Here is a 13,938-nt window from a genome sequence, read left to right on the forward strand (position 1 = left end):
GACGGACTCCAGTTAAAAAAAAAATTCCCTGCCTGGTGCCCGCATCACTATTGCCACCCCTGCTCCTACCACTGCCCAGTGCCCCCTGACCCCATGGTGCCCATGCCTCTCCCTCACTCTGGCCAGTGTACAGACAACCAACTGCCCTTTTCTGACCCCTGGCACCTGAAATTCCAACCAGTTTTCCTCTTTCCTCCACCCCATGCTCGAGATATATCCACGCAGTCAAACACATATTTAAATGAACTGACCTCACATTATCAGGCAAGGTCAGTTCATTCCTGCAGAGGCTTCTTCTGCTGTGTTTAATCATGCTCTTTGTTAAATTTATATTTTGGTAATGTTTTGTGCTAATCAAGAGGGATGGTTGGTTGTATTGGCAATAGAATACTTTTTGCTTTTGACACCTAATGACAGCATCATGTAGTCCAGTCATCACATGATCCAGATACGCAGTAAATGTGGCCTCTAAGTAGCTCCAGTTAAGTCAGTGGACAGAACAATATTGCTGATAATTTTTCTGGGTGACACAACGGGGTAGATTTTCCCGAACCTGTCAGGAAGAAGGCGGGACTTCCCCTTTCGGGTTTTTGACCCGCCTACTTCGACGTCCGGCCAATCCGCGCGATTTTCCCTTGATTGACCTTGTTGAGCCCGCCCAGCGGGCTCAGCAGGCCAATTAAGGGCCACCCGGCAACAGGTGACATCACAGACTGAAATTTCATCTGTCAAGAGTTCTTGACAGATGAAATATCAGTGTTTCACAGCTGTTTGAAGCTGTGAAACACTGACACTCTGAGTTCTAACATGAGTCCTTCTGCACAGACTCAGTTAGAACTCTCACCGGCACTCAAAGCTGAAGGCTGTCACTTTTCACAGATCGCAGCCATTCAGCTTTCAGTTCCGGCTGAGTGATGCGCTCCCGACGGCTACAGGAAGAAAGGCTGTTAAGGTAAGTACAGGTAAGTAAAAGTTGACACACCAAACACACTTACCTTTACACTCATGCACCCATCACTCACCTGAGCACCGACATCGCGACCCCTCCAACTCCTTCAACCCGACGACCCGCCTGCTCTAACCTGGCGTGGTTTGGAGCCGTTGGGAAACCCACACGACACCCCTCAAAATAGGGATTAGGCTAAAAACTGCCTGTTAACTACCTGTTAACAGGCAGTTAATTGGCACTAATCCCTTCCCGCCTGGTTTCGGCGGGTCCCAGTGCGGGACGGGTACCCGCCGCCCCTGAAACTTACGTGGGGCGGGGTTTTGGGCGGGATGGTGTCGGGACCCCCCAAATTCAGGATTTTCCCCCCCCCCCCACACGCCTGAAACCCCGTCTGACGGCTCCACGAAAATCTAGCCCACATTTTTAGAAGAACAACTAAACTCTTAAAATTTACATCCAGGTCATCATGTTACCTCCATTTTTGAATATTGTTACTTGTGTTAATTACAGCAAATAAGATCACCTTGATGACAGTGTTTTAAAGCGTTTGAAGAAATCCTGCAGCAACAGTGTGCTGGGAGGAGGATGTATTTTTCAATGAGTTAGATGATATATTTCTCTAAAGCTGATGCACTGCTTTCTGTAGTAGTTCTTTCTTTGCCCCTACAATGCATCTTATATTAATGTATGAACATATCATACAATAGTTTTTACTGTGCTCCAAATATGAATGCACATATATTTAATAATTATTTACCTGCATATCCAGTGCTTTCTTATAGGCCTCTGTTTGTTCATGCTTCTCCTTCAGATAATGTTCTCTCTGGACAGCAAGACTGTAAAACAAAAGATGTTCCTTAGAAAAACATATTTGGGCCAGTTTTTAATTCAGCATAAAACAAAATGCAGACCAAAATGGTTCATAACACTCTTTGAGAATTCCATATAAATTAAAAACAAAAATATATTATGACAAAAATAACATGCTATTACCTAGTGCCTTTAAAACAGCAAAACATCTCAAGGTACTTCACAGGAAAGAACAGACACGGGAAGCTTACCAAAGATATGGTCAAAGAGTTGGTTTTGATGAGGCTTTTAAAGGTGAAGGTAGAGAGAGATGGGGCAAGGTGGAAGGCTTCAGGAAGAAAATTCAAGAGTGCATGGATGTAATGACTGAAGGCCCTGTTGTGATGGTAGAGCAGAGTGTATGTAGCAGGATGCCCAGTACACCATAGTTGGAAGCGCAGTGTGTGCAGGCTAGGACATAGGGCTGGAGGAGGTTACAAAAGCAGAATGGGGGCAAGACGGTATAGAGATTTGTAGAGGAGAATGAGGATTTTTAAATCAATACAATTGGGCTGGGGTCCAGTGGAGGTGTTAGCAAGGATAGAGGTGAGAAATGACAGGGACTTCGTATAGAATAGATACATTACTTAGCAAAACATCCCAGTTGCTTTTAGTGTGGAAATGAATCAATCGAGCCAATAATCTGTCTGAGGCATCCAACAATTATCATCACCACAACAGTGAACGTAAAATCTTTTTAAAATTACAACATATTTTTGAATCATTTATTTATCCCCCTGCCCCACCCTTTTTGTTATCTGTACTCAAGTCCCTTCCAATGTTGCTATTCAGTCAGCCACTAGAAGGTGTGCAAGAGCAGCACTGGGTAATATGCCCACCAATTTTTTCATACCACTTGGCTTCTTCCCTTGACAGTACAATTGAGAACTTGATGTGTGTGGACCTGTCAGCAGCAATGCATGAACTGTAGCATTTTAATTGAGCCAATAAATACTGCCTTGCCAGTGTAGCCCACATCCCAAGAACAAATTTAAAAAACATACTCTTCAGCTAACTGCACTTGTTCCAAGCGATCCAGAAATTCTTCATCCTGTTTCTTTCTGTTCTCTCTTTGCCTTTTCTCTTCCATCTGTTTATTCAGACACTGTGAATACTGCTGTTGCTTCAGAAAGACTGGTGGTGTCAAGAGTCTCTTTTGGAATATGTATCCATTCTAAAAGCAAATCCCCAACATTACTTCCAGGACATATGCATAAAATATCAAACTTTCAATATTGTATTGAATTATCAATGTGCATAATTTTTTTCCGCGGAGTGAATGCACGTAATTTATGCCTTTAAACAATTAGGCCTAGAAATTCAGTGGCCTGCGCCACCAGTTTGCGCCCAAAGAGGGCTTTTGCGCCACTGTGCAAACCTACCGCGATATTTAGCGGGGCGCTAATGGCGGCGTTAGCCATTAGCGCTGCGCCGCCACCGATGACGTCATCGGTGTGCGCAGCGCCCCGCTGGCCATATTTAGTTGCTGCCGCCTCCCCCGCGCCGGCCGCAAACAGCGACCGGTACACGGGGCCTACCTGTGCCGGTAGTGGGGCGAGTTAAGGTGGAGGTGCGGCCGGCCACTTTTTCGGCGGCCACCTGCCCGCACCTCCTTCCCCGGCCTCCTACAACCCCCCCCCCCCCCCCCCCCCCCCCGCGGCATTGCCGGCTGTTTCCCGAGAGCCCAGCACTTATCCTTGGTGCCGGGCTCATTTGCCGGCACTTGCGAGCGGGGATCACGCTGTTGCAGGCACCTCCCCCTTAAGAATGAGAGGAAGGCCTGCAGTACCGCAGGCTGCCGTGCCGCAGCGGGTGGCGCTGCGGCACTTTACACGCCGATATTCAGTTTCAAACCCTTGTTTAGCAGCCGGCTTCCACTTGGGGTGCTGAAACTGAATTTCCCGCTGGCGCAAGTGGCTCCGCGCGCAGCGATAATTCCGGCGCCCAGGCGAGCTGGGCGCCCCTAACTGAATTTCTAGGCCTTAATTTGCAAACAACAAATGCAAATCACATTGCCAAAACTGAAACCAGACACACACAATTGTTCTATATGTAATGAAAACGAAGTGTGGAGGTGGGTTTAAATTAATTCATCAGGGGGTTGGGCACCAGGATGTAGTATTAAAAAGTAGAAACAAGGTGCACAAAGTACTGGGAGATTCAGTTAGCGTTAGAAATAATACAGAATTAGATGGGATCATAGAAAACACAAAGAGGTCTAAGTTAGTTTTGGAGTGCCTGTGTGTAAATGCACAAAAGTGTGGTTAATAAGGTTGTTGAGCTGCATGCACAAATAGCCACGTAGGAATAACTGAGACTTGGCTCAAAATGGGGGAGGATTGGATGCTTAATATTCTTGGGTACAAGGTAATCAGGAAAGATGGGGAAGGAAAAAAAGGAGGGGTAGCAGTTTTAACTAAGGAAAATATTACAGTGCTTGAAAGAGAGAATGTCCTTGAGGGGCCAAAGACAGAATCTATTTGGTTGGAGTTGAGAAACAATAAAGGAGCTATCACACTACTTGGTGTATGTTATAGGTCACCAAATAGTGGGAAGGAGATAGAGGAGCAGATTTGCCAAGAAATTACAAGAAATTATGAGAGGTGCACGAACTATAGAGTAGTGATAATGGGAGACTTTAACTACCCTAATATTGAATGGGACAGTGATTGTGTTAAGGGCAGTGAAGGGAAGGAAGGAGGCATTGCTGGACCTAGTCCTGGGGAATGAAGAGGGTCAAGTGGAGAATGTCATAGTTAGAGAGCATCTTGGGAATAGTGATCATAGTATCAAAAGGTTTGGATTAGTTATGGAGAAGGACAAGGAGCAATCTAGAATAAAAATACTTAATTGGAGGAGGACTCATTTCAGTGAATTGAGGAGGGACCTGGCCTAGGTAAATTGGAGTCAAAGACTGGCAGGCAGAAATGTAATGGACCAATGGGCAGCCTTTAAAGAGGAGATGGTTCAGGTACAGTCTAGGTACAGTCCCACAAGGGGGAAAGGGAGGGCAACCAAAGCCAGAGCTCCCTGGATGACGAAGGAGTTGAAGAGTAGGATGAAGCAGAAAAAGGGGGCATATGACAGATGTCAGCTTGATAATACAAGGGAGAGACAGGCTGAATATAAAAAGTACAGAGGAGAAGTGAAAAAGGAAATAAGAGGGGCAAAGGGACAGTACGAGAATAGATTGGCGGCTAACATAAAGGTCTTTTATAGGCATATTAGCAGTAAAAGGGTTGTCAAAGGAGCGGTGGGGCCGATTAGAGACCAAAAGGAGAACTATTGGTGGAGAGAGAAGACATGGCTGAGGTACTAAATGAATATTTTGCATCGGTGTTTACCAAGGAATTGGACTTTGCCAAAGCTATGGTAAACGAGGAGGTTGCTGGGATACTGGATGAGATAAAAATAAAGAGAAGGTACTAGATAGGCTGGCAGTAATTAAAGTCAATGTCACCCGATGGGATGCATCCTAGGTTGCTGAGGGAAGTAAGGGTAGAAATTGCAGAGGTGCTGGCCACAATCTTCCAATCCTCCTTAGATACAGGGGTGGTGCCAAACAACTGGAGGATTGTAAATGTTACACCCTTGTTCAAAAATTGGAGAAGGATAAACCTGAAAATTACAGGTCAGTCAGTTTAACGTTGGTGGTGGGTAAGCTTTCAGAAACAATAATCTGCAAGAAAATGAACAGGCACTTGGACAAGTGTGGACTAATAAAGGAGAGCCAGCGCGGATTTGTTAAGGGAAAATCATGTTTGACTTGCAGCACTCCATTCTCTCAGATCCAACCCCGACATTGTCATTAAACCTGCTGACAAGGGTGGTGCTGTTGTTGTTTGGCGAACCGACCTCTACCTAGCGGAGGCTGAATACCAACTCTCCGACACCTCCTCCTACCTCCGCCTGGACAATGACCCCACCACCGAACATCAAGCTACTGTTTCCAAGACTGTCACTGACCTCATCTCCTCTGGAAGTCTTCCCCCCACTGCCGCCAGCCTCATAGTTCCCCAACCCCGCACAGCCCGCTTCTACCTCCTTCCCAAGATCCACAAACAGGACTGCCCCGGTAGACCCATCGTTTCAGCCTGTTCTTGCCCCACGGAACTTATCTCTTCCTATCTCGACTCTTTTTTCTCCCCTTGTCCAGTCTCTTCCCACCTACATCTGCGACTCTTCCGACGTCTTCCGCCACTTTAACAGTTTCCAGTTTCCTGGCCCTAACCGCCTCCTTTTCACTATGGACGTACAATCCCTCTACACCTCCATCCCCCACCAGGATGGCCTGAGGGCGCTCTGCTTCTTCCTTGAACAGAGGCCCAACCAGTCCCCATCCACCACCACCCTCCTCTGCCTGGCTGAACTTGTTCTCACATTGAACAACTTCTCCTTTGACTCCACTCATTTCCTCCAAATCAAATGTGTTGCTATGGGAACCCACATGGGTCCTAGCTATGCCTGCCTTTGCGTGGGATATGTGGAACACTCTTTGTTCCAGTCCTACTCGGGTCCCCTCCCTCACCTCTTTTTCCGGTACATTGATGACTGTATCGGTGCTGTTTCCTGCTCTCGCCCTGAACTAGATAATTTCATTCACTTTGCTTCAAATTTCCACCCTTCCCTCATGTTCACATGGTCCATCTCCGACTCTTCCCTTCCCTTCCTCAACTTCTCCGTCTCCATCTCTGGGGATAGGTTATTGACAAACATTCACTACAAGCCCACTGACTCCAACAGCTACCTGGACTACACTTCCTCCCACCCCGCCACCTGTAAGGACTCGATTCCATTCTCCCAGTTTCTCCGTCTCCGCCGCATCTGCTCTGACGATGCCACCTTCCATACCAGTGCTTCTGACATGTCTTCCTTTTTCCTCAACTGAGGATTTTCCTCTACAGTGGTTGACACGGCTCTCAACCGTGTACGTTCTATCTCCCGCACTTCCGCCCTCACCCCTGCCCCTCCCTCCCGGAACCACGATAGAGTTCCACTTGTCCTCACCTTTCACCCCACCAGCCTCCACATTCAACGGATCATCCTCCGCCATTTCCGCCACCTGCAGTGTGATCCCACCACCAAACGCATCTTCCCCTCACCTCCCCTTTCAGCATTCCGTAGGGACCACTCCCTGTGCGACACCCTAGTCCACTCCTCTATCATCCCCAGCACCCCTTCCCCTTCGCCCGGCACCTTCCTGTGCAAGCGCAGGAGATGCAACACATGCCCTTATACCTCCCCCCTTCCCACTGTTCAGGGCCCCAAACACCCCTTCCAGGTGAAACAGCGATTTACTTGTACTTCTTGCAATTTAGTATACTGTATTCGCTGCTCACGATGTGGTCTCCTCTACATTGGGGAGACCAAACGCAGATTGGGTGACCGCTTTGCGGAACACCTCCGTTCAGTCCATAAGGGGGACCCCGAGCTTCCGGTTGCTTGTCACTTTAATTCTTCGCACCACTCCCACTCAGACCTCACCATCCTCGGCCTCTTGCATTGTTCCATGGAAGCTCAGTGTAAGCTCGAGGAACAGCACCTCATCTTTCGATTAGGCACTTTACAGCCCTCTGGACTCAACATAGAGTTCAACAATTTCAGATCATAACCTCGGCCCCTATCATATATATATTTTTTATTCACACTTTTTGCTTGTGTCTTTTGTTCTTCTCTCCCACATGGCAGCTGTCTTTCATTCTGCCAGCGCAATTCACACTTCATCTAGAGCCATCCTTTGTTTCTTAACCTGTCCCATTACCATCTCCTTTTGCCTTGAATATCTCTTAATGTCTCTTTAATTCTCCTGCCTTTTATCCTATCACAGACCTTCCCTTTTGTTCTTTCATCCCCTCCCCCCTTTCCCAGCCCCTAAACTTGCTTTAAAATCTGTTCCATTTCCTGCTTTTTTCCAGTTCTGACGAAAGGCCATCGATCTGCAACGTTAACTCTTTCTCTCTTCACAGATGCTGCCTGACCTGCTGAGTGTCTCCAGCATTTTCTGTTTGTATATCATGTTTGACTAACTTGATTGTGTTTTTGATGAGGTAACAGTGGATGAGGGCAGTGCAGTTGATGTTGTGTATATGAACTTTCAAAAGGCGTTTTATAAAGTACCACATATTAGGCTTGTTTGCAAAATTGGCTATGGGATAGAAAACAGAGTTGTGGTGAGTGACTGTTTTTTGGCCTGGAGGGAGGTATCCAGTGGTGTTTCCCAAGGTTCAGTACAAGGACCACTGCTGATTTTGATATATATTAATGACTTGGACTTGGACTTGGTGGTACAGGGCACAATTTCGAAATTTGCAGATGACACGAAACTTGGAAGTGTAGTAAACAGTGAGGAAGATAGTAATAGACTTCAAAAAGGCACAGACAGGCTGGTGGAATGGGCAGACACATGGCAGATGAAATTCAATGCAGAGAAGTGTGAGGTGATACATTTTGGTAGGAAGAATGAGGAGAGACAAGACAAGCTAAATGGTACAACTTTAAAGGGGGTGCAGGAACAGAGACACTTGGGGGGAGAAATTGGGTGGAGCCGCAAACGAGGCGCCAAGCTCGCCTGGGCGCCGGATTTAGCGCAGCGTTTGGAGCATTAGCGACCGCCGGAAATTCAGCTTGAGTGCCCCAAGAGGGACACGGGGCGAGGCTCGAGGTGCTCCGCGTCCCTCTTAGGGCGCTGAAACTGAATATCGCAACGCAACGTGCCGCAGCGCCACACGCTGCGGCACAGCGCGCTGCGGTACTGCAGGCCTTCCTCCCATTCTTAAGGGGGAGGGGCCTGCACCAGCGCGATCGGAGATCGCGAGTGCCAGCAAAAGAGCCCGGCACCGAGGAGAAGTGCTGGGCTCTCGGAAAACAGCCGGGAATGCCGCGGGGGGCAATCAGGAGGCCGGGGACAGAGGTGCTGGCAGGCGGCCGCCGAAAAAAACGGCCGCCCCGCACCTCCACCTTAATTTGCGCCACTGCCGCCACAGGTAGGCCCCGTGAACCGGGCGCCATTTGCGAATGGCGCTACAGAGGCGGTCGCTGCCAAATATCGCGATCGGGGCAGTAGCGGGGCGCTGCGCACACCGATGACGTCATCAGTGGTGGCGCAGTGCAACAGGCTAATGCCACCATTAGCGCCCCAGCTAAATATCGCAGGAGGCGCGGCCAGTGACGCTAAAGCCACGGAGTGCCCTCTTTAGGCGCTAACTGGTGGCGCAGCCCACCGAATTTCTAGGCCTTGGGGTGCTTGTGCACAAATCTTTGAAGGTGGCAGGACAGGTTAACAAAGCAGTTAGTAAAACATGTGGGATCCTGGGCTTCATGAATAGAGGCATAGAGTACTAAAGCCAGGAAGTTACACTAAACCTTTATACAACACCAGTTCGGCCCCAGCTGGAGTATTGTGTCCAATTCTGGGCACCACACTTTAGGAAGGATGTGAAGGCTTTGGAGCGGGTACAGAAGAAATTTACTAGAATGGTTCCAGGGATGAGGGAATACAGTTATGTGGATAGACTGGAGAAGCTGGGGTTGTTCTCCTTGGAGCTAAGAAAGCTCAGAGGAGATTTGATAGAGGTGTTTAAAATAATGAAGAGTTTAGATAGAATAACTAAAGAGAAACTGTTCCCAAAGGCTGAAGGATCGATAACGAGAGGGCATAGATTTACATCAGTAGTAGGGAAAATGCTAGAGTCTATTATATCTATTATAAAGGATGTGATAACAGGACACTTGGAAAATATCAACGGGATTAGACAAACATGGATTTATGAAAGGGAAATTGTGTTTGACAAACCTACTGGATTTTTGAGGATGTAACTGGTAGAATAGATAAGGGAGAACCAGTGGATGTGGTGTATTTGGATTTTCAGAAGGCCTTTGATAAAGTCCCACATAAGAGGTTAGTATGCAAAATTAAAGCACATGGGATTGGGGGTAATACACTGGCATGGATTGAAAATTGGTTAACGGACAGGAAACAGAGTAGGAATAACTGTCTTTTTCGGGGTGGCAGGCGGTGACTAGTGGGGTACCGCAGGGATCAGTGCTTGGGCCCCAGCTATTCACAATATATATCAATGATTTGGATGAGGGAACCAAGTGTAATATTTCCAAGTTTGCTGATGACACAAAACTAGGTGGGATTGTGAGTTGTGAGGAGGATGCAGAGGCTTCAAGGTGATTTAGACAAGTTGAGTGAGTGGGCAAATACATGGCAGATGCAGAATAATGTGGATAAATGTGAAGTTATCCACTTCGGTAGGAAAAACAGAAAGGCAGAGTATTATTTAAATGGTGATAGATTGGGAAATGTTGATGTACAGAGGGACCTGGGTGTCGTACACCAGTCACTGAAAGCAAACATGCAGGTGCAGCAAGCAGTTAGGAAGGCAAATGGTATGTTGGCCTTCATTGCAAGAGGATTTGAGTACAGGAGCAAGGATGTCTTACTACAGTTATACAGGGTCTTGGTGAGACCACACCTGGAGTACTGTGTGCAGTTTTGGTCTCCTTACCTAAGAAAGGATACACTTGCCATAGAGGGAGTGCAGCGAAGGTTCACCAGACTGATTCCTGGGATGGCAGGACTGTCGTATGAGGAGAGATTGGGTCGACTAGGCCTCTATTCACTAGAGTTTAGAAGAATGAGAGGGGATCTCATTGAAACGTATTAAATTCTGACAGGGCTAGACAGACTGGATGCAGGGAGGATGTTCCCCCTGGCTAGAGGGGTCTAGAACGAGGGGTCACAGTCTCTGGATATGGGGTAGGACATTTAGGACTGAGATGAGGAGAAATTTCTTCACTCAGAGGATGGTGAACCTGTGGAATTCTCTACCACAGAAGGCTGTGGAGGCCAAGTCACTGAATATATTTAAGAAGGAGATAGTTAGATTTCTAGACACAAAAGGCATCAAGGGGTATGGGAAGAGAGCAGGAATATGGTATTGAGATAGAGGATCAGCCACGATCATATTAAATGGCGGAGCAGGCTCGAAGGGCCGAATGGCCTAATCCTGCTCCTATTTTACTATGTTTCTATTTAAGGTGATTGGCAAAATAACCAGAGGCGACATGAGGAAAAACATTTTTATGCAATGGATGGTTGGGATATGGAATGCACTGCCTGATAGGGTGGTGGATACAGAGTCAGTAGTGGACTTCAAGGGGGAATTGGATGGATACTTGAAGGAGTGAAAATTGCAGGGATATGAGGAAAGAGCGGGGAAGTGGGATGAACTGAATTGCTTTTCGAAAGAGCTGGCGCAGACTCGATTGGCCTCCTTCTGTGCTGTACTATTCTATGATTCTATGAAATAATTAAATTCCAGGAGATGTGATAAAATGTACATATTCGAAAAGAATTGGATGTTGTATGCAATAAAAATGCCTGTTCATAGGAGATCCTACTCTCCCAACATAAAATCATTAATACATATTTAAATGATATATATGTATTAAAATCTCAGTTTACAAAGCAATATGCTTTTACAGTAAATCAATGTGGACCTACAGCTTGTGCATTAATTCACCAATTTTACAAGGCAAAGTCCCACACCTGAATGGTGCCTGAAGTGCATTCAATGCTGCATTGGCTTGGGCGATATATAGGGTTCCCTGGGTCCATCTGTAACAGGCATTAGGCCCCGTGCATACACTAATGAGGGGCTTAATGCCTGTTACATAACCCTGATTTTAAAAATCCAGCAGCACTGAGCATAGCATGCTCCGTTCAGTTTTTCAGGATCCACTGCAGCCTAACCAGCAGTCCTTAAAGAGACTACTGGAGGCTGGCAACAAAAAGATAAGTTTTTGAATTTTAACTTACCTTACTGTGAAGTGAGGAGGAACAGGAGTGTTCCTCCTTGCCCCACAGCATAATTGCAGGCCGTTGCCAGCCCACTTTCTCCCCTCTCCCCCCAGGACCTATTTGAGGGTCACTGTCAATGTTGCAGGTGACTCAAATTGGTGGCCTTGAAACCTGCGAGCTGCATCTGAATGCCCGATTGGTGTTCGCAACTCAAAGGAATAAAGTTGATGAAGTCCGAGGCCTCTGATTTTGGATGAGACTCAAGACTCAAGAACTTCTAAGAATTGTAGCTATCAACGCTTTACTAACTGTTTTGAACCGAACATTTTGGCAGGGTTTCCAATACCTCACAAGGACAAGTCGGTCTGTGATAATATTGATCAGTACTACCTCTGGGGGCTAAATTCAGTATAGACCGTTTGCAGGTGCATAACAGATGGTGTGCTTCCAATACGCACCCAAACCAGAAAGTCGAAGGACTGTCCTGAATTGGTCCTCGCGCCTCATTCTAATAATCAGAGAAGCTGCCGGCATCTGTTGCATCTCCAGAGGCAGCTCGTCCGTGTGGCTGGATGGAATTTGGGTTGCTTGCCTCGCCTACAGTGGCCCTCAGGTAAATCCTGGATGGGAGGTGGGGGTGGGGAAGGGTGGATGAGGGGGGTGGGAGGAGGGGAACAGGAAAGGTGGGCGGGGGTCGGCTGACAGGAGCCCACAATAGTGCTGTGGAGCCGGAGGAGCACTCCTGCTTCTTACAGCTCCACATCAGCATAAGTATGAAAAACATACTTGCATTTTTGGTGGCAGCCACCAGCAGTCCCTTTAAGGGCCACTGATTAGGTCTCTTATAGATCAGTTAATGCTGAGTGAAGCAGCTCTGGCGACTGCTTCACTTCCGGCTGACAAATTTCATGGCTGGGTCCAGAAACGGGTGCAGGACGCTTATTTCCATATTAAATTGATGCCTGAGCTCAATTCAGTTGGCTGCCAGGGTTGCCTAAAAAGAGGCCCTGACAAATTTAGTGGCATGGGCGCAGGCCTTCCTCCACTGCTAAAAATGGGGCAGAATTCAGGCTTACGATCATCAAGAAACCGGAGGTTGGGGTAGATTCTGGCTCAACCAGGTTGTCGTTCCTTCTGTGTAGTTCTGTGGTGCTCCTGGGCTCCATGGGAATTCTACCAGATACGCTACCATAAGGACCAATGGTACTAACATCTGCAGAAAGAAGGCATAGGTACTGTTCTGAGCCACAAGTGGGTCTCGCCCAGAAAAATAATCAAACATAAATCTATCCTAGAGGGATTAATTGCCATTTGAGTTGGGGCTTTACAGCATGGGAGCATTTCCTAAAAGTCTGGCACCACTTTGGCCCAATAAGCCCATGACTCCCACTCTTGGAGAGGTTGCTTCTCCAAGATTCTGTTTACTCCACTGGGTGGGTGACCCTGATGCGCCACTACTGAGGTGGGTATTCACCTATTACGGTAATGATCCCAGCCCCAGAACGTGGGACAAGTCATGGCAGGGTCAAAGTGGTGGGCAGAATTTCCCACGCTCCCTACAGTGCCACTGTGCCACCAGAATTTTTACTTTCATGAATCACAATAATCTTAAAAATGTAAACTATTGATTGCGTCATTTCTGCCATCAAAGTAGTTGGATTTTGACTTTTAAATATTTAAGACTCGGGACTTTAAGATCAAAGGTCAAACATACATAAAGAAAACAATTCCAAAAATAAATTCCTAGCATGCTGTTTATGTCTTACATAAAATTCTTTGAATTTTGAATTCTTCCGTCTCTTTTTGGCTTCAGCGACTCCTACATTGAATGCTGAAATCTTTTGGTTGTATTCTCTGTTAGCCAACATTTCACACTATTAAACAACAGAAACACATTAACTACAATTAAGAACAAGAAGACGAAAAAATGGCACGAGAGAACATTTGTAGCACGCATTGCTATTTAAGTAAACAAAGTAAAAAAAAATGACTTTTTACTTATACCCATGTATATTTAAGCCATAATAAACTGCATGACAAGCAAATGTGTGGTTTTTAACCATGCAAATGGTCTTTTTGCTAAAAGATAAGAACATGTAAAAGAAGATATTGGTGTAGCAAACATTCCTCCCTTTGAGTTCATTCATGTGATTGTACTTTATCTGAATATTAGATATTTGGACAAACTAAACTTTGGATTGCCAGCTTTTAGTGTGCATTAAAAGTTCACCAATATAATAAAGCTATCAAGGAATTGTGGCATTGGGCTGGATTTTCAAAGCCCCGAGGAGGCGGGCATGGAGGCGGGCCAGCCCGTAAAATCGGAGAAAGT

At 46.6% G+C, this 13,938-nt stretch overlaps 1 protein-coding gene across 1 annotated transcript in view; it reads right to left on the reverse strand.

Annotated features, from left to right (window-relative positions):
• The window catches only part of LOC147111703 (coiled-coil domain-containing protein 81-like), a 156,932-nt gene that overhangs the window by 27,044 nt on the left and 115,950 nt on the right, over positions 1–13,938 (reverse strand). The window contains exons 10-12 of the mRNA XM_085998814.1: positions 13,373–13,480; positions 2,803–2,972; positions 1,707–1,785 (exon numbers count right to left, since the gene is read on the reverse strand). Coding sequence (XP_085854940.1) covers positions 1,707–1,785; positions 2,803–2,972; positions 13,373–13,480 — 357 coding nt within the window. The remainder of the gene's footprint in view (positions 1–1,706; positions 1,786–2,802; positions 2,973–13,372; positions 13,481–13,938) is intronic.

This window comes from Somniosus microcephalus, chromosome 10, assembly GCF_052327205.1.
Source record: "Somniosus microcephalus isolate GS21.2 chromosome 10, FLI_Smic_1.0, whole genome shotgun sequence".
In the NCBI taxonomy this organism is placed as follows: Eukaryota; Metazoa; Chordata; class Chondrichthyes; order Squaliformes; family Somniosidae; genus Somniosus; species Somniosus microcephalus.